The sequence below is a fragment of the Camelus dromedarius genome, chromosome 12 (assembly GCF_036321535.1).
Source record: "Camelus dromedarius isolate mCamDro1 chromosome 12, mCamDro1.pat, whole genome shotgun sequence".
NCBI lineage: Eukaryota > Metazoa > Chordata > Mammalia > Artiodactyla > Camelidae > Camelus > Camelus dromedarius.
In genome coordinates this window covers 43,527,569-43,552,275 of record NC_087447.1, presented here as the reverse complement: position 1 = coordinate 43,552,275, position 24,707 = coordinate 43,527,569, and the positions used below count along the sequence as shown (strand labels likewise).

At 36.2% G+C, this 24,707-nt stretch overlaps 1 protein-coding gene, 1 long non-coding RNA gene and 1 pseudogene across 2 annotated transcripts in view; 2 read left to right on the top strand and 1 right to left on the bottom strand.

Moving 5' to 3' along the window:
- The first annotated feature begins 3,815 nt into the window (after positions 1–3,815).
- On the top strand, positions 3,816–4,777 carry LOC105094005 (olfactory receptor 5P6-like; annotated as a pseudogene).
- Positions 4,778–5,085: 308 nt separating this feature from the next.
- Positions 5,086–24,707, bottom strand: part of LOC135322588 (uncharacterized) — an 88,074-nt gene continuing 68,452 nt past the window's right edge. Inside the window, exons 2-3 of the long non-coding RNA XR_010383242.1 lie at positions 11,478–11,556; positions 5,086–5,141 (exon numbers count right to left, since the gene is read on the bottom strand). This is a non-coding gene — a long non-coding RNA (uncharacterized LOC135322588). The remainder of the gene's footprint in view (positions 5,142–11,477; positions 11,557–24,707) is intronic.
- On the top strand, positions 16,237–17,178 carry LOC105094006 (olfactory receptor 5P6). Its single transcript, XM_010985956.3, has one exon. The coding sequence runs from the start codon at positions 16,237–16,239 to the stop codon at positions 17,176–17,178; it is 942 nt and encodes a 313-aa protein (XP_010984258.3).

The window sequence follows — 24,707 nt, the reverse complement described above, 5'->3', positions numbered from 1 at the left end:
TCTCAACAAACTGGGTATGGAAGGAATGTACCAAAACATAATAGAGGCCATACATAAAAAGGCCACAGCTAAAATCATACTCCGGTGAAAGACTGAAAGCTTTTATTCCAAGAATGGGAACAAGACAAGAATGCTCACTCTCACTACTCCTTTTCAACATAGTCCTGGAAGTCCTAGCAAGAGAAATTAGATGAGATGAAAAAAATGAAAAGTATCTAAATCAGAATGGAAGAAGCAAAATTCTCTCTGTTTTCAGATAACATGATTTTACACATAAAAAAATCCTAAAAATCCATCAAAAAATTGTTAGAACTAACAAATTCAGTGGGTTTGCAAGTACAAAATCAACACACAAAACCCAGTTCTGTTTCTCTAAATTAACAATGAACTATCATGAAAATACTGTGGTCTGAAATATACTGAATTTTGGTTTGTTTACTGTATGCATGCCTGTGTATATACATACACACATGTACTCATACACATATATTTAAATATATTTTAACACTGTATCCTGTTTGTAGTAGAAAAATGGTGATGCCAGGGCATAACAGGTAATTACATAATACTTTAATTGTTTTGTATACAAAGTGATGATTTTACTGGAAGTACTCCACTTTTTCTACTTTTATTTATCAGCAATATGTAATTTTCAAGTGTTCAGGGTTGTTTTATTTACCATCTCAGGGATGGGCCCTTTTGCACTGTCCAGTACCTTCCTCAGAGCTATTTGCATTTCTTTGTTTCTTAGACTATAAATGATGAGATCAAGCAGGTGTCAGTACTGTATAGGTCACAGCCATCACCATGTCTTCAGGGAATAAGTCACTGTCCATGGGCCTCAAATAAACAAAGTCAGCAAATCAGTAGTGTACGCACACCACAGTGAGGTGGGAGGAGCAAACTGAGAAGGCCTTATATCTTTGGCAGAAGGCATCCTCACAACTATGGCTCCAATAAAGACATAAGAAATCATAATGAAAATAAAGTTGCCAACAAACACAAAGGCAGAAAGCACAAAAATAGTCATTTCATGATGGGAAGTATAATCACAGGCCAGGCTGACCAGAGAAAAGATGCTGCAGAAGTGCTGGATGGTGTTTGAGTCACAGAAAGACAATTTGAATACAGTGATGACACTGCACAGAGAAACCTGAAACCCATGGTGTATGATCCTTTCACTGCAAAGAGTACACATTTTAGCACTCAGTCCTGATTTTAAAGCTGGATTTAATTTAACCAGTTGAGTGCATTTGGACAAGTATTTAAACTAAACCTCAGTTCTCTCTTCTGTAAAATTAGGAGGATGGGAATGCTTAGCTCACCAAATTATTGTGAGGATTAAATGAGAAGTGAAATGCAATGCTTTGCAAAGAGTAAAGTCTGAAGGAAATTTGGTTAGGGGTATATCCATCAAAGGGCACATCAGCAGGGTGAGAGAAGACTTTCTAAAATTAGGATTAGCAAGCAAATCAGACTTAGTATTCAGGCTAAAAACAGCTGTTTCTGCCATTGTCCATCTAGTCAAATAAATCACTAACCAGTAGTCTTCCCATTGAGGTTTGTAGACTAAGTCTGATCTGGAAATCATTCAAACCTCTTTTCACTTGATAGTTCTCTATTTAACTTTAAGGATATTCTTTTCTATAGCTTTTGTTAGAAAAATATATATACATCTCAAATAACTGTGTTATTTAAAATTCAGTGCTGAATGGCATTGCATCCCATGTTCCCCAAGGCACCTCATGGAGTGACTTATATATATATAAGTTTAAAACACATAATATAAATACACATTGAATGAATGAAGCTAAGGTTACCACTTTATATATGATGTTTAGTATTCCTTAACCTGAAATAGCAAAATAAACTTAGAATCAATATTCAACTATAATATATTTTTTATACTTTCAGTAACTATCAATTAAAATTGTACCAAAATATAAAGAAAAAATGATTACTTCAGTATTGACAGACCCCTTAAAGACAAGTTGTTTTTGTTTGAAGCCAACGGCTCAGTATTCACTTGAGAAGGTGATAATGACCCTTGTTGCTTTTGAATTCACATCTGAATCTCTAAAATCTTTAGAGATTTATCCCCAAAGGCAAATAATAATAAAAGATGACATGGCAGCTATGTAACAACAATGGCTTTGAATTTATTCCCATAAGATGAATAAGTTCTTATTTCAAGAGGTAAGATTTTGGCTTTGTGAATTAATCTGTTGTGCTGCTTTCATTTACCATTTGAGAATATATTACTCTAAAGTTACATCTGTACTCACAAGCTAGGGCAGATGCAATCCAGCAGTCAGTTAGCAAGTAACCTTAGCTGAGTTAACCTAAGTTTCTACAGTCTACTTAGTGTGCATAAACAGGCATAATTCAAGGTGCTAGGATTCCTTATTTTTCTACCCATAAGATCAGGAACTTAGGTAGTCTTTTAACACTATCTACACTTGGCACTTGGTTGTAATACTAATAGATTCCCTAGTTTTGAGATGCTTTGGAGACTCACAGTTTATAAACATCTTGTGGAAAGAGTTCCATTGTTTCTTGTTCTAGAGGCTTTAATTTACAGACAACCAGAGCCTTTGGACAAAGTCAAGAAAATGAAGCAAGAAAACTTGGAGATGAGTCACTCACTAGGTGGCTCACTGGCCACTCACTGGGTGAACCTGAGTAAATTTCTTAACTCTCAAGCTGGAGCTGTATTCAGCTGTATATTATGTTAAGACTAACATAATTTGTGCTGTAATACTCCAAATAGAATACAATGTTATGTTAGGAAATGATTTGTTTGAATAAGTGTCTTAAATTATGTCCTAGATATTAAATATGTAATTTTTGCATGATTAGTGATTAGGCTAATATTTCAAACTACTTAATGAAACAATATTTGACTTTTACATATTATAAATATATAATAAATTTACAATAGGTGACTATTCCCTTTTATTTGAAATTCCTATTTCTTCTTTCTATTAAGAACATTGTATTTCTCCATTTATAAACATAGTCTTGATTTACTGATAGAAACTGTAAACTTTGTGATTAACTAGGCACCTCTTTTATACATTAGCTGTCAGTAAGTAGAAAGGTAATTTGTTATCCACCTACTTCCAAGAGATTAGACTTTATCTTAGTATTGCTTAATTTCATTTATAGTATAGTTACTAAAGGGAAGGACTATATTCAGACTGCCTGGGATTCACATCTTGAGTCCACCACTTGCTGCATAAACTTAGGTAAGTCACTTAACATTGTCAAAATCAGTTTCTTCCTCCATAAATAAAAGTACTTAATATTATTTCATGGAAATTCAAAATAGAACTAAGTATATAAAACTCTTAATATTGTGCCTATCATTTAGTAAGCATTTAGTAAATACTAGCTATTACTTGAGTTCCCATAATATAATTTTATATTAATTCATTTTAGTCTATTTTGTTATACTGATCATTCCTTTTTGCTATTCACGTCTTAATTTTTGTAACTCTTTAGCTTTAAAGTCACTTTAAGTATATTTTATTAATATACAACATAAAGACAAAATCTACATTATTTGAAGGTTTTCTAGTGTTTTTGCTAAAACAATTTTTAATATAAAGAAGACATTACATATACACATAAAATCTAGAATATAAAGTAAAAAGTCTAAACTTAGTTTGAATAATTTATTTGTTTATAATAACCTCCTTATGTATTAATGAAAATGGATATTTGTTTATAATAACCTCCTTATATATTAATGAAAATGGAAACATTGAATTTATAACATCTGTAATGTAGTGTTGTATCATAGGTTCATTTTGGTAGCAGCTGCATAATCTCATGGATTCCCTGGGAGATGGGAACCACACTGCAGTGACAGAGTTCATTTTACTGGGCTTGACAAATGACCCAGTCCTTCGAATCATCGTCTTCATGATCATCCTATGTATCTACCTGGTGACCATATCTGGCAATCTCAGCACAATCATTCTTATTAGAATCTCTTCTCAGCTCCACCATCCTATGTATTTTTTCCTGAGCCACTTGGCTTTTGCTGACATGGGTTCTTCATCTTCCGTCTCACCCAATATGCTTGTAAACTTCCTGGTGGAGACAAATACCATCTCCTATCCTGGATGTGCCATTCAGCTTGGTTCAGCTGGTTTCTTTGGGACAGCTGAGTGCTTCATTCTGGCTGCCATGGCATATGATCGCTTCATGGCAATCTGCAACCCACTGCTTTATTCCACCAAAATGTCCACACAAGTTTGTGTTCAGTTACTCATAGTGTGTTATATTGGCAGTTTTTTCAATGCTTCTTCCTATACAATTTCCTTCCATTTTTTACTCTTCTGTGGAGCAAATCGAGTTAATCATTTTTTCTGTGATTTTGCTCCTTTGGTTGAGCTCTCCTGTTCTGACATCAGTGTCCCTGAAGTTGTCCCTTCATTTTCATCTGGCTCTGTCATAGTGGTCACAGTGACTGTCATAGTTGTATCCTACGTCTATATCCTCCTCACCATCCTGAAGATTCGCTCCATTGAGGGGCGCCACAAAGCCATGTCCACCTGCACGTCCCACCTCACATCGGTCACTCTGTTCTATGGGACCATCACATTCATTTACATGATACCCAAGTCCAGCTTCTCAACTGACCAGAATAAGGTGGTGTCTGTGTTCTACATGGTGGTGATCCCCATGCTTAACCCCCTTATCTACAGTCTCAGAAACAATGAGATTAAGAGGGCTCTGAAGAGAGCTTGGCAGAAAAATAATTTCTTAGTGAAGACCGATATTTCGTAGGAAACAATATAATAAAATACCATAAGTAATAAAAGGAAACTGAGTGCCTGTGGTCTAAATATATTGTTCTGTAAGTAATAAGCTAACGTAGAGTTTTTTTGTAATGAGGGTGGATTTTCTGACATCAAATTGTAAATCAGAGGTCAATAGTGAGTTATCTTAAATACAGCAAAATTGAAGTTATCATTATAAACACAAATTTGTTCATGTGAAAAAATACTTGATTTGCTGAAAATTCTTTCAAAATTGTATTCATACCTTTTAAAAAGTTGTTCTCTGCTGTAGAGCAGGGGTTTTGTACATCCAAACCTTTAAGATGTGTCCATTTTCAACAGCAGTTTATCCTGAAATAAGCATGATAATTATAGTTATGATTGAGGTCATTCAGAGGGGAGATAACCAAGTAGAACCAGATAGTAAAATTCCTGGAGACATTCTACTTGCAGGAAGGTTATCTGCTGGCTATGGGCTTTGTAGACTCAGATTCTGGGCTGTGTTCCTGATCTCTGGCATCAGCTATTTATAGAGGACCCATAAAAGAACAGGATGAGATGCCCCTGACCAAACCAACTGTGAATTCTTCTGTCAGGTCAAAACAAGTGACTTGTCTGTGGAAATAAACAGTGTTTCTAAATCACTAGGGGGTGAATAAACAAGTTCTTTAAGTGATTTGTTCATGGTCAGATGCACATCTTGTTAAGAAAGTTTGAGGGAACTAGATTGTATCTCCCCTGTGAAGTTTAATTTGCCTCTATATACTGATGACTACCATATTTGTATCTCTTTCCCTGTCCTCTATATAGTGTGCCGACAAAAATATTTTTATCTACTGAATCTCAAGTGGAAACTGTCTAAAATTATCTTTCCACCACCAACTTGCTCTGCTACAATGCTCCAAAAGGAGGCACCATCATTCAATCAATATATTGATTCACAACCTGAGAGTAGTTTATTCCTTTTCTCCACTCCATGCACCTATATTCAATCATAAAGTCTTGTACATTCTGAATCCAAGATTTTTCTCCTATTTTTCTTCATTTTCATTGTCAGCAGGTCTATTTCCAGCAACCAATTTATACATTTATTTTACAATAGTAATCCTGTGAGAGCTAATTGTATGTGTCAACTTGGATAGGCTATGGTGACCAGTTGTTTGGTCAAAAACTAGTATAGCTATTGCCGTGAAGTTATGTTTTATATATACTTAATCTTTATATCAGTAGATTGGGGTAAAGCAGATTACCCTCCTTAATGTGGGTGTCCCTTGTTCAACGAGTTGAAAGCCTTAAGAGAAAAAAAACTTGAGGACTCTTGAAAAAGAGGGATTCTGTCTGCAGAATGACTTTGGCCTGAAGACTATGACATAAACTCTTACTGGAATTTCCAGAGTGTTGGGCTGCATGTTGATTTTGGAATTGACAGTTCTCACAACTGTGTGAGCTAATTCCTTAAAGTAAATCTATCTGTCTGTCTGTCTGTCTATCTATCTATTAAAGGCAAAAATTCTTAACATGGCTTAAAACATCTTTAATGTGGCCCCTGTTTTTAATTTCTCACTGCTCTTCCCTTGGTCTTCAAAAACCCAAACCTTAGAAAGCAATCATTTGGTCCTTTTTTAAAAAATCCTTAGGCATGTCCATATTCTTTGACACTTAGAGCCCTCTCACATGCAGGACTTCTACCTGAATGCATTTTCCCCCTCACCTGGGTAATACCTACTTATACTATAGGTAGTAACCTAAACACCATTTCCTATCCACTTGGAAGCATTCTTGAGCTTCCAGACCAAATTAAGTACACCTGTTACCCTCCACCATAGAACCCTGCATATTTTCTTCAGAATACCGAAGGTACTTGGAGTTACAGATTCAGTATTTGTTTTCTCCAAAATGCTGGAAGACCTTCAGTGTCTTTCCCCTTCCCTCATGCATCTAATTTCCACACAATTCCTGGAACATAGCAAGCATAAATGCATACTTGAAAATGAATAAATAAAAAATAAAAATGAACAGAAGGCTGAATAAAGCATTTTCTCTGGCATAAACCACTGACTCCATGGCTTTTTAATCTATTGAAAATCAGCTTGATCCAAGTGATTAAATGTTTGTGTCTGATCCTTCTACAACTTACAAAACAGGCTTTTACACAAACCCTTGCTCACCACAATCATGCCACTGCTTTGACACTCTTTAACTCATATTGGCAACCGGAATTCCAGCCTTGCTTAGTAAAAGTTCTGTAGTCACCCTCTGCTGAATAATGTCTTCCGTATGTCTTTGCATGGTTGGAGAGCTATAACATGTAGGAGTCAAATGTTGTTAAGAGTACTAGGAGCAGTAGTAAGAATAGTAGCAAAGGAGCTAACAATACGAGCTTGTTTACTAGCTTCTAGGTCCTGTTCACAGTGATTTACAAGTAGTGACCCAATGAATCCTTGGAATAGCCATAAAAGTTTTCTTTTTAATATTTGTATTTTACAGAGGATGTGATTGAGGCACACAAAGGTTAAGCAAAAGCTCAAGGCCACAAATATCCTCTTAGTACTCTGACTTTTTTTAAGGCACTTTCCTTTTGCGGGATGGTTGTAAAATGAGGCGTTCTTTGAGAATACTTCATCACTAGAGGACTTTCATTTGTGGGTAACACATTTCATTCTACTCAACTCTTTCTTTTCAAAGTAAGAATGCAGGCATCTACACCTGAATATGTCAGGCAAACTGGTATTAGGCCAACTTTCTGTCACAAAATAAGAAGGTAGATAAATATTGTTAAATATTTGAAGGCATAGACTTCCAGTTCTGTTGAAGATGACGTTGCTCCACTCACCTCAGGCCTTCTATTACTAAAAATAACCCTGGATGGAATACAACAAACAAGCATAAGAAGATTCTAAAAAGGAAAAAGAAGAAGGCAGACTCCTAGGACTCAGGGACTTGAGGAACGAGACAGAAGTGAGTCCCTGTGTTTTGTTACTGTTTCCGTATTCCCTGGACAGGGTGCTGCCTCCCAGAACTGCCCAGAGACACAGACAAAAAGAGCTCTAAGAAAAGCCTGTTCCTCCTCGCCAAAGGACTAGAAGAGTGGCCTTAACAGAATAGAATAATTTTTGCAACACCTGCCCTACTTCAGAAAAACACCAATGGAAAAATCGTCCCACCTTCCTTCCCTCAGGTTTCAGTGAAGCCAAGAAGGGAACTGGTTTTCTCCCCACCCATTCTCCAATTCTCCTGCCAGGATATTGTAGTGGGGCGCAAGGGGGAAATGTGCCTCCACCGTCATTTGGCAGCAACGAGACTTAATGAAGGAGTATGAGGTGTGGCTAATGTTACTCTGCTCCCTCGCCTCCAATCCTACTTGTAAGTGGGGTCCCACTGAGGACCGGAGTGGGAGCTTCCACCTCCACCTACAACAACAAAGCAGTGTGAACCAGCTCTCTGCTTCCAACCTCCCTGGGTGCAGCGGGGCCCAACAAGGCGCTGGGCTTACCTGGAGGAAAGGAGGTGTGCAAGTCAGTGTCAGACTACCCCTGGGAAAAAGACAACAGGGTAAAGGGAGTAACTGAACTTCCACCTCACTCATCTGCAAGGAGGCAGTGGGAGTCAGCGCTCCATTTATGACAGTGCTGTGTCAGGAGGGCTCGGCAGGACGCTGGACATACCACTCACACGGTGGTTGCAGTGACACCTCAACAGGGTCCTCCCTCTAAACAATGATTGAATCCGATCAGTCTCATAATATAATATCCTAAATGTCTATGATACCACCAAAACCACTGTCATACCAGATTTTAGATTTCTGAATACAGAAAATATTAAGTCACTGATAGTGTCAAAAATGGTGACTAGCCACACACTAGCTACGGGAGGAAATTCAAGTACCCCCACCTGATATGTGATGTTGATCACAAACAGATCCCTAGACACTGCTCCTGGCTCAGTTTCCACCACATCCCTCTGCCTACCCTACACTCAAAGCAGACAACAGTGCTTTCTAGTTTCCCAACACTTCACAGTCCTTCATGCTACTGTACCTTTGCAGGTGGTGTTCCCTCTGCATCAGTTTCCCTTCCTCCATTCTACTTCTATCAGACTCTTATTCACTTTTAGGCCCTAGCTTGAATTACTCTGATTTATCATCCTCTCTTGTTCACATTTCCTAGATTCCAGGATCCTAACTAAAAAAATATCTCCTGCATTCTAATCTATCTCTCATGTGGATTTTTGCTACATCTATTTTTTCCCTCTTCCAGGTCTATCCTTCACCTCCTACCATATTTTCTATATCAAATCTATGATCATGCTACATCTTTTCATTTTTGTCATGTTTTAGATAACCTTTGCTTACAAAGCAGGGAATTTTAATACTTCTAAACATCATTGTATGCTTCAGTAATACATCTCAAATTTCTCATAGCCATCATAAGAGTGTCATAAGTATAAGTGCTATTATCATGACCATGTTTGAAGTGAGGAAACTATAGCTTAGAGAGTTACTTAATTTGCTAAAGGTGATGTATAGCTGGTAAGTGTACATACACAGTATAGTCACAGCAAGGCAGTGAGATTCCAGAGACTATTTGCTTGACTAGTTGGTATTAAGACTTCCCTTAGTGCAAGTATTCTAGCATGGCATTCAAGATCTTAACTTTAGCCTCATTTCCTGTTACTGAAACTGAGCAGGACCCTGGAGGGCCTTACCAGGAACATGTCCCCTGCCTCTTGCTTGTAGCAAAGCTTTAGCCTCCTAAGCCTTCCTTGAGTTTCAAAGAGCACATTTAATTAGAGAAGTGAGAAAATGCAGAAACAAGAGAAAAGAGTCAAGCAAGATAAAATAATAGCTTAGCCATAAAACAAAGTCAAGAAACTTCAGTTCCTCCTCAAAGGCTACAGATAATATTCTGAGCTATATCCTTAGTTCATTTGCAGATACTAAAACCCCACCAGATGGAAGAAATTAACTATATGCTGAGCACAAGTATGTAGACCCCCAGATAGGTTGGAACCAGAAGGTTAATGAAATACCATCCTGTTACTTCACTATCAACCAATCAGAAGGATGTCCATGAGGTGATCATGCACACTGTGACCTTCTCTCTCACCTTGCCTTTAAAAAGCCTTCCCTAAAAGCCATCAGAGAGTTCAAGTCTTTTGAGCATGAGCTGCCCATTCTCCTTGCTTGGCCCCATGTTGGATGCCTTGCAATAAACACTTACTTTTCTTCACCACAATCCAGTGTCACTAGATTGTCTTTACTGCACTTGGGCTGGGGACCCAAGTTTGGTTCAGTAACACCACCGACCTCCCCTATATGGGGAACATTCTCCTGTTTCAAACAATGTGTGTCTCTTGTGGTTTCCACTTTGCACAAGTTTATTTCCTCTAATCTGCAATGCCCTTTCTGCCCTTTTTTGTCTGCTAAAGGCCTGGCATCCCTTAAAATATCACTTCCCCACTAACCCTAATTTTAACCCTAACCCTAGAAAGAAAAAAAGAAAAAAAGAAAAAAAGAAAAAAAGAAAAGGGAAGGGAAAGGAAGGGGAGGAGAGGGGAGGGGATGGGAGGGGAGGGGAGGGAAGGGAAGGGAAGGGAAGGGAAGGGAAGGGAAGGGAAGGGAAGGGAAGGGAAGGGAAGGGAAGGGAAGATCCTTTCAACTGCTTCCCCACAGAAGTCTACTTAAACTCCCTGGCTCTGTTAGCGTTTTCTCCTAGATTCACATCTCGTTTTATTGAGATGAGGTTCTCCTCTCTTTCTTCTTTTCTTCTTCTTTTTTTAAAGCTTGACTCCGGTACTAGACAGGCAGGGACCAGTTTTAAAATTCTGTAGCCCCCATCTTTCAGCCTCAGTTTAGTAAATGTAGGCTTTTGAGTAAGGCTATTTCAGCGACTGTAGGTAAAAATGGAATTCCATCTTTTCCAGAAAGTCTCTCATGATTATTATTTGGGGTATTTCCATAATCCATTTCTTTAGTGTATTCAAAATTAATTTTACTTAAACACCTATTATAAGTGGAATCTAAGAAAAAAAAACCACAAAAAAAACTTGTTTATAAAACAGAGACTCACAGACATAGAAAACAAACTTATGGCTACCAGATGGGGAAGGGAGTGGGAAGGGTTAAATTGGGAGTTTGAGATTTGTAGATACTAACTAATGCGTATAAAATAGATAAACAACAAGTTCATATGGTATAGCAGAGAAAACTATATTCAATATCTCATAATAACTTATAGTGAAAAAGAATATGAAAACAGATATATATATATATGACAAGTATTATGCTGTACACCAGAAACTGACACAATGTTGTAAACTGACTATACTTCAATAAAAAATATATATACCAAGAAAAAAAAAAAAAAAGAAAGAATAGCAAAGAGAAGGACAAGTCACAACTAAAATCTGCCATGGATGATCTGCATATAGGTATTCAATTTCAACTCTACTAGGATTGCAAGTATGAAACTCAGTCCCTATCATTTGTCAATTAAGATGCTGTCCAGGTTTAAAAAAAGAAAACTTCCTTGTACTACAAAAGGAATTATGGGAGAAAATAAGCAAAGCAATTTGAAAATGCTCATCAAAATATTTTATATCACTTGTCAAATAAAGAAACACATATATGCAATTAAAAAAAAACAAAGAAATCGCTCTGAATAGCACCCTATTAACATGGCAACTTACAGGGTGTTTTTCATGGTGCTCCTGATCTTGACTGCTGATATTGAGGGCGGATGTAAAGGTTTCCCAGCAAGTATGAAACCTAAAAGATCAATAGAAAATTGACTTTAAGCTGTGTTGGAAGAGCAAGTATGAACATCCTACGGCAAAACAAAGAAACAGTTAATAAATAAATAAGCAAATAAATAAAATAAAATAGACAGTTTAAAAAAAAGTACATCTTTACCCATATCTACAGGTTCTTGGCAGGCTTCTCCAAGAAGACAAATCTCCAGGATATGAGGGTATATGTACTCTGCATAATCTTTCTCATTAATTTTCGAAGAGAACCTTTGATACTTTTCTTATATTTTGACGGTGAATTCTGGGGATTTTAATACTATTCTAGCATGGTACTAATGGAAGAATATGTCAATAGGACATTTTTATTTTTCCCAATCACAGTGGCAGGTACTGGAGAGCAATATATCTATAATATTTTTTTTCCCAGCCTTTCTGTTTGTTTTCCACAAGCCTTATTTTCTTTACTATCATGGCCTTTGCCTTGAGTTTGGCATCCTCTTCTCTGTTTGCAGTTTTTCAAAGCTTCCCCAGTACTATTTTCTGTGTGCCAGCTGTACCAGGAGTAGAGAATTGACAACATTCTTAATTCCTAGATTATCTGTGTCCATATTTTCATTAATATTTTCCAACAGGCTATTAACATCTACAGGTACTAGATTATTAGAAGACATAAGATAATATTAATTGTAAAGAGGATAATTCTCACTTTCTAAAGAAGGAAAATCACTTTCTATTCTCTTAAATTCATAAGGTATTAAGCTGAAGGAAGAACTTGGAATCATAAGACTAGATTTAGCTTTCTGCAATACTTCCTGTGATTTCATGCATTTCATAATACAGGGATAAGTTTTACAGTAATTTTTTCTCTTGAATGCTTGTAATGAGTCCCCTCTGACACTAGTCTTCCTAACATAAAAGGTTGTGTGTTCTTCACTCCTTAAGGATGGAGCTCAATACCATAAAGATTTTAATGAGGGTCCTCTGGCCCACGGAAACCATTATTTTGAGACTATTGCTTTAGATATCAGGAGTCTCGTGCCCTGTCAATCTATCACCCAACGTGATGGCGTCAAAAATATTTTAAAATTCTAATATGATAAAGAATTTTCTATGATGTTTGCACTTATAATTCTGAATAACAATTTAAATGTTGGAAAATCAATGTGTTAAAAAAAAAATCTTGGGATGTAGATGATTCCCTCAGGGTTATTTTATCTCTCAGCACCGTTCTTTTTTCTCTCTGGGACCCCTATAATATGAATATTAGTGCACTCAATGTTGCCCCAGAGGACTCCTCAACTTTCCTCATTTCTTTTCATTCTTTTTCCTTCTTTCTGTTCAGCAGCTGTGATTTCCACTACTCTGTCTTCTAGTTCACTGACCTGTTCCTCTGTATCATTTCATTTACTATTGATTCCTTCCAGTGTATTTTTCATCTCAGCTATTGTAGTCTTCATCTCTGTTTGGTTGTCTTTATGTTTTCTAACTCTTTGTTAAAAACTTTTAACTTCTCATTCTGTGCATCCATTCATTTTCTGAGTTCTTTGATCATCTTTACAATCATTACAGATTGCCTACCTTCATTTAGCTTAGTTCTTCTTCTGGGGTTTTATCTTTTTCCTTCATTTGAAATGTGTTCCTCTGTCATCTCATTTTGCCTATGTTTTTATTTCTATGTGTTTGGTAGGTTGGTTACATTTCCTGACCTTGAAAAAGTGGCCTTTTGTATAAGATGTCCTATGTAATCCTGCAGCACACTCCCTTCTTGTCACCAGAGTTATATGCTCTAGGAGTGGCATCTGTACAGGTTGCCTGGGTCCTGTTGTGGTAGGCTGACTATTCTGGGCAGTCTGGTAGGCTTCACTGGCCCTCAGCCTGGTTGGCTGCCAGGCCCTGCCTTGTGCAGGAGCTGCTGGCTGCTGGTTGGTGGGGCCAGGTCATGAGGCAGCTGGCCACAGAAACATAAGGGGGCCACAAGGCTAGTGCTGAATCACTGGTGGGAGAAATTCGGGTCCAGGAGAATGTGGGATGCTTCAGACCACTGGCAGGCAGGTCCTGGGTTCTGGCTGCATGGCCCAGGGGTCATCCAAACCTGTTTTTACTTTGTAGTTCTCTATATGACTTTCAAGGCTTTTACTTTCTTACTTTTGATATGATAATTAATGTACCTGTCTAAAATTTTTTATTTAAAATTCAACTTCACATCAATCTCCACCACCTATTTGCCCAAAGTAATTACTGGTATGCCTTACAAATACCAATATAAAATACTTATCCATAAACACATATCGAATGGATAAATCTAAGGTTATTTTTTTGTATCTGATATTTAGTACTATTTCTTAATCAGAAATATCAAAGAAAACTTGGAACCAATATTTATGTCTAAGATAATTTATTATATTATAGTTTTTGATAATTATTAAATGAAGGCTATAGACATAAGTATAAACACCTAGTCAGAAGCAAAAGAATAAACTGACCACTTGAGAATTGACAGACTTTTTTTTAAAGTTAAAAGGAAAATGTTTATTTTGAACTCGACATGTCTGCTTTAACTTTTCTTTCTTGCTATCTTCAACTTAGCTTTCATTTTTTAAATAGTTTTTTTAATTGAGTTATAGTCAGTTTACAATGTTGTGTCAATTTCCAGTGTAGAGCACAAATTTTCAATTATACATGAGGATACATATATTCATTGTTGCATTCTTTTTCACTGTGAGGTACCACAAGATCTTGTATATATTTCCCTGTGCTATACAGTATAATCTTGTTTATCTATTCTACATATGCCTGTCAGTATCTACAAATTTCAAACTCCCAGGAGATCTGACAGACTCTTAAAAGATTAGTTGTTTCTGTGTGTGAACTGAGCTGCTCAATATCCACTATAGAACATAATGATGTCCCACATTGCTTTTGAATTCACATTCGAATCTCTAGAATCTTCAGAGATTTATCCCCAAAGGCAAACAAAAATTAAAGATAGCTTTATGACCACAATCATCAAGATTTGTTACAGATGAATGAGTTCTTATTCCAGGAGGTAAGATTTTAGCTTTTGTTAATGAATTTGATGTATTGATTTTCATTTACCATTTTGGAACACTCTACTCCCTGAAGTTACAGCTGTACTCAAAGTTATAGTTGGGAAAAAGGGCCAATGTAATCAAGCAGTTAGTAAGCAACTTTAGTTGAACTGCTGTTTTCACCATCAATTTTTTTGTGAATAAACAGGCACAGTCTATGTCAAGTATTCCATATTTACCTTCCCACAAGATGGAAACTCATATGGCTTTTTAACATACTCCAAACTCGGCACTACAAGCTAATGCTAATATATTTATTAGCAGAGATGCTTTGGGCATTTATTCGTGTTTAAAAATTAAAGGTTTAAATTGAAGATTTTAAAATTGAAAGATACTGTAAATATCTTTGAAAAAAACTTACTTTGTTTATGGGTCTGATGCTTCAGCTTCAAGAGGAAACAGAGTATGTAAAGCTCAAAATATAAGTCAGAAAATTTGGAGATGAGGACCACTATGTGGGTGATCCTTCTTAAGTTTTAAGCCACATTTTATTCAGCTACATATTATGTTGAAAATAGTATTTCCCTCTACAAAAATCCAATTAGAAAACATTGTTAAAGTAGGAAGTGATTTGATTTGTCTGAATAAAAGTACTTTAATTATGTACTAAATATCCGTCATGCTTCTTGCATAGAAATTACATCAGTATCTCAAGCTACTTGATAAAACAATATTTTAATCAAAAAAATCCAGTAAATTTACCAGTAACTTCATTCACAACCATAATTCAAAATTCATTTCTATTATCGGTATCAAGAACACTTTTATTTCACCCTTAAAAAATTTTTAAACTGATAGATATTGTAAAATCTGTAATAAACTAGGTTTCTCTTTTATACGTAACTACCAGAAGGCTTGAAGGGTAATTTGTTATCCACCCACTGCAAGGTGTCCCAGACTTCATGGTCAGTATTACTTACTGCATAGTTACTAAAGAAATGGGTAGTCAGACTTTCCTGGGCTTCATATTCTTACTCTACCAATTACTACACAATATTGTGAAGCTTACATAACCTCCTCAGACTCAGTTTACTCACTTATAAAATAATGAAAGTAATTAATATCATTTTATGAAAAAATAGTCTCTCTCTCTATACACATTAAATATATATATACTAATTACACTATAAATATAGACTAAATTATAAGCATAGACTATGTAGATACATTAAATTGTAAATATATAAATATAAAAATTTTAACCTTATAATTTAGTAATGATAAAGTAATGGTTAGTTATTATTCAAGTCTATTATAAAACAACACATTTCTTATTTTTTTATTATAATACTTACTGGTCTTTTTTGCTATTCTCAACTGTCCTATATTATTTCTTCACTTTATAGCCACTTTAAGTGCATATTTGGAAACAACATAATAAAAAAAAAGTAGAAGACACCATTTCAAGGAAGTTTTCAGGCATTCCTGCTAAAAGTAATTTTAAAAATAGAGATAGACTCATAATTTCATGTAAATATGGATCAATTCTTGGATATCTTTATTTGTAATCACTTCTCATATGTGTTATAGAAAATGAAATTATCAAATTTATAACTTCTTTAATGCACTGTTCTGTCACAGGTTCGTTATGGTAATAGCTATGTTACACCATGGATTCCCTGGGAGATGGGAACCACACTGCAGTGACAGAGTTCATTCTACTGGGCTTAACAAATGACCCAGTCCTTCGAATCATCCTCTTCATGATCATCCTATGTATCTACCTGGTGACCATATCTGGCAATCTCAGCACAATCATTCTTATCAGAATCTCTTCTCAGCTCCACCATCCTATGTATTTTTTCCTGAGCCACTTGGCCTTTGCTGACATGGGCTATTCATCTTCTGTTACACCCAATATGCTTGTAAACTTCCTGGTGGAGACAAATACCATCTCCTATCCTGGATGTGCCATGCAGCTTGGTTCCGTCGTTTTCTTTGGGTCAACTGAGTGCTTCATTCTGGCTGCCATGGCATATGATCGCTTCATGGCAATCTGCAACCCACTGCTTTATTCCACCAAAATGTCCACACAAGTCTGTGTTCAGTTACTTACAGTGGCTTATATTGGTGGTTTTCTCAATGCTTCCTCCTTTACTATTTCCTTCTATTTTTTACTCTTCTGTGGACCAAATCGAGTCAATCATTTTTTCTGTGATTTTGCTCCTTTGGTTGAACTCTCCTGTTCTGACATCAGTATCCCCACAACTGTCCCCTCATTTACGGCTGGCTTCATCATTGTGGTCACAGTGACTGTCATAGCCATCTCCTACATCTACATCCTCATCACTATCCTGAAGATGTACTCCACTGAGGGGCGCCATAAGGCCTTCTCCACCTGCACATCCCACCTCACAGTGGTCACTCTGTTCTTTGGCACCATCACATTCATTTATGTGATGCCCAAGTCCAGCTACTCAACTGACCAGAACAAGGTGGTGTCTGTGTTCTACATGGTGGTGATCCCCATGTTGAACCCCCTCATCTACAGTCTGAGGAACAGTGAAATTAAGGGGGCTCTGAAGAGAGAGCTTGGAAAAATGCTTTCTTAGTGAAGCCACTTATTTCATAGGGTTTGATATAATAATATGCCATAAATATAATAAAAAGAGGAAGTTGAGTGTCTGTGGTTTAAATGTATCCATCCAACGTCATTAGCCAGGGTGCAGTTTTTTAGTAAATGTAGGGAGGGGTGGATTTTCAGATATCAAATTTTAAGTCAGAGATCCAGAGTGAGATTTATTCAATAAGATTAAATAATATTTATAACTGAGAAAAACAAATTGGTACCATGAAAAAATATTTTAAACTGATGAAAATTGCTTTAAAATGTCATGTACATTTTTTTTTGCAAAATTGTACTCTGCCATATATTAAGATTATTGTACCTCTAAACCTTTAATACTATTTCCATTTTCAACTTTATCCTGTAATGAGTATGATAACTATAGTTTTGACTGATGACATTCTGAGTGGAAATGACAAAGTAGAATCATGTAGAAGGGTTCTGGAGATAGTCTTGCAGGAAGGTTGTCTGCTGAGGATGGACTTTATAAACCTGTAAGTTCTGGCCTGTGTTCCTGGTCTCTAGCTCCAGTCACCATACAGAGGATCCCCAGAGAAGAACAGGGTAAGATATCCCTGACTGATCTGTGAAATCTGTCAGGTCCAGAGATGACTTCTCCGTGGGAATAAGTAGGTCCCTAAACTCCTCAGGGACTGAGTGGAACAAACTCTTAGAGTGAATTGGTCATGATCAGGCCTACATCCTGCTCTTGAAGCTGAAAGGGACAGCAATGTCTCTTCCCTGAACTTTTGACTGCCCTCTGGAAAGGCTAAATCAACCTTTAATATGCTGATGACAAACACATGTATTGACCTTTTCTGTCGACTCTTTAATGTTTCAGACACAAATTCTGTCTTTTTGTTGACAGACTCATGAGGCGTTCATCATCTCATGCATTCATTTGTTCTTTTATATATTCAAAAATTTTACTGAATTATTCTTACATTCCAGAGACAGTCTTAGGCCATTGGAAATATTTAAGTGACAAGTATCCAAAATATCTGCCCTCACAAAATTTATCTTACAGCATAAGAGGACAATAAAACCAACAAGTCAGTGATTCAGACTATTCGACAGGGATAGTGCAATGGAGAAAGAAAAAGCAGAAAGAGTAATGGAGATTAACATGCCAGACAGGAAGTGTCAGTGGAGGCCTCACTGGGAAGATTCTGAGAAATGATGCAGGAGGTGAGGACACTTCCTGTCGAATATCGTGCTACCTGTGCACATTTGTGCAAGTCTAATCTTCCACTCACGTGCATACCATCAAACTTTGGGCCTTCTTTTCCAATTGTGGCAGGTTTGGTAATTTGTATCCCATGGTGAGCACAACCAAAACAGATGATAAAATGTTCAAGTTATCTTAAATATCACATTAGATGTTATAGGATAATACAGAATTGCTTCCTAAGGAACTGTGAGAACCCAGAGTAGTAAACCTAACACTCACAAACGCCTCAGTACTAATGAGAGAATTTGACTGGCCGGAAAGAACTGTTACCAAACTGGTCCTAGATCTAGTGTTCTTTGGGATGGGAGAAGGATGAGTCAAAATCTAGGTGAGAATGCTGATTGATGCACCTCGCATATGTCCTCAGGATAAGCAGAAACCCGCAGTGACCAAGTTCTGCATGGATGGGCAGCCCTGAAGATCTAGACAGTCTCAAGCCTTGAACTTGGATATAAGATAGTCAAGGACAGATGGTGCCTGAGGGTGAACTGAATTAGGAAACAAACAACTCAAGCCTCACTTTTTTTTCCCACCAAAATTATTAAAATACAATAACCCACACACAGTGAAAAAAAAAAAAAGAACAAAGGAAACAAGATACCAAGCATATTGTGGGAGCCATGGAAACAACAGACAACAGGTATAAAATCATTAAGATTTAAGATGTGGGAATTAATAGACAGACTATACTAGTACTTCATTTAAAAAGATAAAAGACAATTTGAAAATATATATAATTGCAGAAAACCAAAAATAATGACCAAATAGTATGCAAAACAACCATACAGAACGTCATAAGTGAAAAATTCACCATGCCAGAGTGTATACCAGGGATTTCTCTTTGGTAAGCATAATCCTCACAGGTCTTCATAGTGGATCCCAAGAGACAGCACAGGCAGAGAAGCCATCCTACCTCAGAAGTGTCATGATCAAAAGTGGGACCATTATATCTCATAATGCTGCCAGATATAGTTTCAGGGCCCCTGCAAGCACTGCTTCTGGTTATCAGAATCACTGCACTCAGAGAAAGCATAAACGCATAGACTCTATTTATTCTTTATGTCCTCGCCTCCAGATGCATTTTACAAATTAAAGAATCATTTTTGTTACATTCAAGGTTGTATGTAACACAGGTGGCATTCCGTTTCTCTCAGGACTTAGGGGAAAGAAAAAGTTCACAAACGTCAACTGCGTCCTTAGAGAAGTCAAAGGATTTTGTTAACCTTTACTGTAAAGAGAATGATACATGACATCTAGGATCTTAAATGCCATGTCGTGTCTATATAGAATTCTGAACAAAGGCACTGTTTAGGAGTCTGTACAAGATCACAGGCCAAATATAAAGAACTTGTGTGCCACATAAAAATTTCTCAAAGAAGTTATAAAGCAACTTTGGATTTTATAAAAGATGTACTACCACTCTTTGGCAATCTAGTTTTTCTTTCCCAAAGCTCTCAAGTCCTTTGCCAAAACTACATATTTATTTACAAATGAGCCTGTGTTGATAAGTTTAACAAAACTGTATGTTTTTTTGGTTGGACTTGATAGTTTTTATAAGAGTTATATGGCATTTCTACATACAGGTTATTGGCGCATGTTAACCATCTTAGTTAATGGAAACATCTGGTAGCTTAGGAAAAGTCCCTTTTTTAAACATAGTGCAATAAAACTAGAAATCAATAACAAAAAGGTAAGTACAAAACATCTACATATTTGGAAATGAATTAGTATGCAAATTAGTGTCCAACAGATCATAGGAAAAAATCAAATAAAAATTAGAAAACAACTGAATCATAAGAAAAATTGCATATAAAATCTTATGCTACAGGTACAGAAGATTTTAAAAGGAACCTAATGCTAGAAATACTAGAAAAGACAAAATAGTTAAGAATGAATAATGTTTCCATTCATTTCCATAGGTAGAAAAGATTATTAATATAAAACCCAGGGTCGTAGAAGGGAAAGAATTATAAAATAAACAGCAGAAATTAATCAAATAGAAAATCAACACACAATGAAGAGGATTAATATTGCCAAATATTTGCTTTTTGATAGTGATTTGTATTGGACTTATAAAAAATTTTTAAAAGAAAGTACAAATAACCAATACAGGAAAGGTAAAAGATATTGACCAGACTATAACAGTAATTATGAATCATTCTATGTAAAATTTTGATAACTTAGGTAAACCAGGATATCTAGAACAATAAAATTAATCAAATTAACTCAAACTGAAAAAGTAAACCTGAAGAACAATTTAACCATCAAAAAAATTTAATTAGTATGTAAATCCTTCCACACAAAAAGGACATACAAATGAATGGTGTGGAGAGATTTTCTGGAGTACAGGAACTTCCAACCTAAAGAAAATACTGGAGTAACTATTTAAAGCATCGGAAAGTGAGACTTCGATCATAAAACTTCTTACCACAATGTAATGGGCTGAAAGAAGTGAGGCTTGGGAGACATAATTTTAAAACTAACAAAATGGAATATATTTATAGTACTGCTAAATAAAAATGTAGAGTATCTGTAATATTATTGAAACTCCAAGTGGAAAAGCAGAACAGGACTAAAAAGGCAACACGGATAAATTAAATGACATTAAATAATGCGTAAAGGAAAACTTTTTCTCTAATCACAAAACTTCTGACACCAAAAGTGGTATTTTTGCCCTCCATACCAACCACATGGAAAACTAATATGTTCTAAATACCTGGACATCAATTTGATGCCCTATTCTTTAATTCAGTTGTGATACTAACTACCTGAAGGTAGTGTCAGACTTCACAGGTTTAAGGGCTCAGTTCCAAAAGGCAGCCCTCCTTTCAGACACCAATTGCAAGTTATGGGTCCCCAGGTTATGTACACTTTCAGGTTTTGGTTTTATTTTTATTTTCTGTGGTTCTAGCCAGTACCTGAAACAATGTTTAAAAAGGAGGGATGGTGAATGACAGTCCATATCCTACTCTTGCTCTGAAGTTTGGAGCAAATCACTCAACTAATATTGTACCTAATAGTGAAAGACTTCATGCTGAAAACTATAAAATGCTAATAAAAAAAATCAAAGAAGATCTCAGTAAGTGGAGAGGAGTAGCATGTCCATGAACTTGATGGCTCAACAATAAAGATACCAGTTCTTCCCCGATTGATCCGTAGGTTTAATGCAATTATTATGAAAATTCCAACATGATTTTTTATTGCTACAATCTAATTTTAAATTTAAATGGAAGGCAAAGGAATGCCCCCAATTCTTTTTCCCCAATTTTTTTTTTAAAAAAAGGAATGACACAATCTGAATTTAAGACTCACTACATATCAACAGTTGTCAAGACAGTGTACTACTAGTGTACTGGGCGTGGTGAACAAATAGATCAATGAAGCAGAATAGAATGCAGAAATAGGTCCACACACATATAGCCAACTGATTTTAAACAAAGGTGAAAAAGCAATTCACTAGAGAAAGGATAGTCTTTTCAAAATATGGTGTTGTAATAATTCGACTTTCATAGGCAAAAACAAACAAACTAAATACACAAACCTAAACCTCACGTCTTATACAAAAATACACTCAAAATGGATCACTAACCAAAATGTGACGTATAAGACCTTTCAGAAGAAAACAGAAGAACTATTCGTAACGAGGGTTAGGTGAAGAGTTCTTAGACAACACCAAAAGCAAATGCATAAATTAAAAGATTAAGAAATTGGACTATATCAAAATTCAAACTAAAAGCATGGGCAGATACCACTACACACCCATTAAATGGTAAATTTAAAGACAAATAATACTCAATGTGGGCAAGATTTTGAAACAATTAGAATTCTCAACATTGCAAATGGGAACATAAAACAATAAATATATTCACTTTGGCAAATTGTTTTGAGTTTCTTAAAAATAAACACCGTATCTCCGGCAATCTCACTGTAATTATCTAAGACAAATGGGAAAATATATCCACACAGAAATAACTCAGGTGTTCATAGCAGTTTCATTCACAACACCTGGAAACTGAAAACAACTCCCACCAACTGGTGAGGGGATCAAAATAACTGGTACATCTATTCAATGCAATACTATTTGCATATAAAAAGAAATAAACTGCTAATATACATTATAATGAATCTCAAAACAATTATGCTGAGGGAAAGAAGTCATTTACAACAGAGCACATACTCTATGACTTGCATTTTATAAATTTACAGAAAAAGAAAACTAATCTGTATAACTGAAAAGCAAATTAGTAGTTGCCTTTAGCCAGGGGCACAGAGGAAAATGGATTGCCAAGGGGCAGAAGGAATCACTGGGAGTTAATAGAAATGTACTTTTACTTGATTGTGATTGTGGTTTCCTAGTTTCAAGTTAACCTTTGTGAACTTTCCTCTAAATCCTGATAAAATTGGAATGTCAGCTGTGTTACAGGCAACATTGATCATAAAAAAAAATGATTCTTCAATTGCAAAATGCATCTGGACTGGGAGGACGTAAAGAATAAATATATTCTTCATATTATCTTGCTTCCCTGAGTGCAGTGATTGTGATAACTGGAAAAAATGCTTGCAGGGACCCTGATTATGAGATACAATGGTCTCAGTTATGATCTTGAAGCTTCTCAGATAGGATGGCTCCTCTGCCTGTGCTGTCTCTTGGGATCCAATGTAAAGACCTGTGAGGATTATGCTTGCCAAAGAGAAATGCATGGTACACACGCTGGCATGATGAACTTCTCACTTACGAAGTTCCATATAGTTGTTTTGCGTACTATTTAGTGATTATTTTGGGGTTTTGGTGATTATATATTTTTTCAAATTGTCTTTTTTCCTTTTAAATAAACTACTATTATAGTCTATTAATTCCCATATCTTAAATCTTAATGATTATATTTCTGTTGTCTGTTGTTTCCACTGGCTCCCATGATATTTTTGGTATCTTGTTTCCTTTGTGCTGGCCATCATTTTTCACTGTGTGTGGGTTATTGTATTTTAATAATTTTGGTGGGAATCATTGAAGCTTGAGTTGTTTGTTTCCTTATTCGGTTCACCCTAAGGCACAGTCTGTCCTTGACCATCTTATCTCCAAGTTCAAGGCTTGAGACTCTCTAGATCTCCAGAGCTACACATCTATGCAAAACCTGGTCAGTACAGGTTTCTACTTATCCTGACGACATATGTGAGTTGTATCAATCAGCATGATCATTTGGACGTGTCCTAGGCTTTGAGTCATTCTTCTCCCATCCCAAAATACACTAACTAGATCCAAGCCCAGTTTAGTAATAACACTCCTTTCTGGCCAAATTCTCTCATTACTGAATCATTTGTGAATGTTAGGTTTACTACTCTGGGTTCTCACAGTTCCTTAGGAAGCAATTCTGTATTATCCTATAACATCTAATGTGATATTTAAGATAACTTGAACATTTTATCATCTGTTTTGGTTGTGCTCACCAAGGGATACAAATTACCGAACCTGCCATAATTGGAACAAAAGCCTTAAAGGCAAATTATATGAATGTGAATAGAAGATCAGACTTGCACAAATGTACACAGCTAACACTATATTTGACAGGAAGAGTCCTCACCTACTGCACCTTTGCTCAGATGTTAACTTCCTAATGAGGCCTGCACCAACACTTCCTGCCCTGGCACGTTAACCTCCGTTACTCTTTCTGCTTTTTCTTTCTCTATAGCACTATCCCCTTCGAATAGCCTGAATTACTAACTAACTTGTTAGTTTTATCATATCTCCTGTGGTGTAAGATAAATCCTATGAAGGCAGAGATACTGGATGCTTGTTACTTATATTTCCAACTGCCTATGTAATACAAGAATAACTCAACATAATTTTTGATTGTTTGAAAGAACAAATGAATGCAACTTGGTGATACACTGTCACTCGGAAAGAGACAACAGGGCAGAAAGGGAGCTGAACCTTTACCTCATTCATAGTCAAGGAGGCAAGGCCAGTCAGCACTCCATTTTTGCCAAAGCTGTGTCGGTAGTTCTCAGCAGGAAGCTAAACGTATGTACTGGCCTAGTTGTTATAGCAACACCTCAATAGGGGGACTTCTTCCTAAAAAGTGATGGAACATGATCCAGAGCCTCTTAATATAATATCCGAAATGTCTACAATATAATACAAAATCATTTATCATACCAAGAACCATAAAAATAAAAACTTCAATGAGATAAAGCAGTATATGTCAACCTCAAGATAAATCAGATGCTGAAATCATCTGGCAAGGATTTAAAATAGCCACTAAACAAATGCTTCAACAAGCAATTAT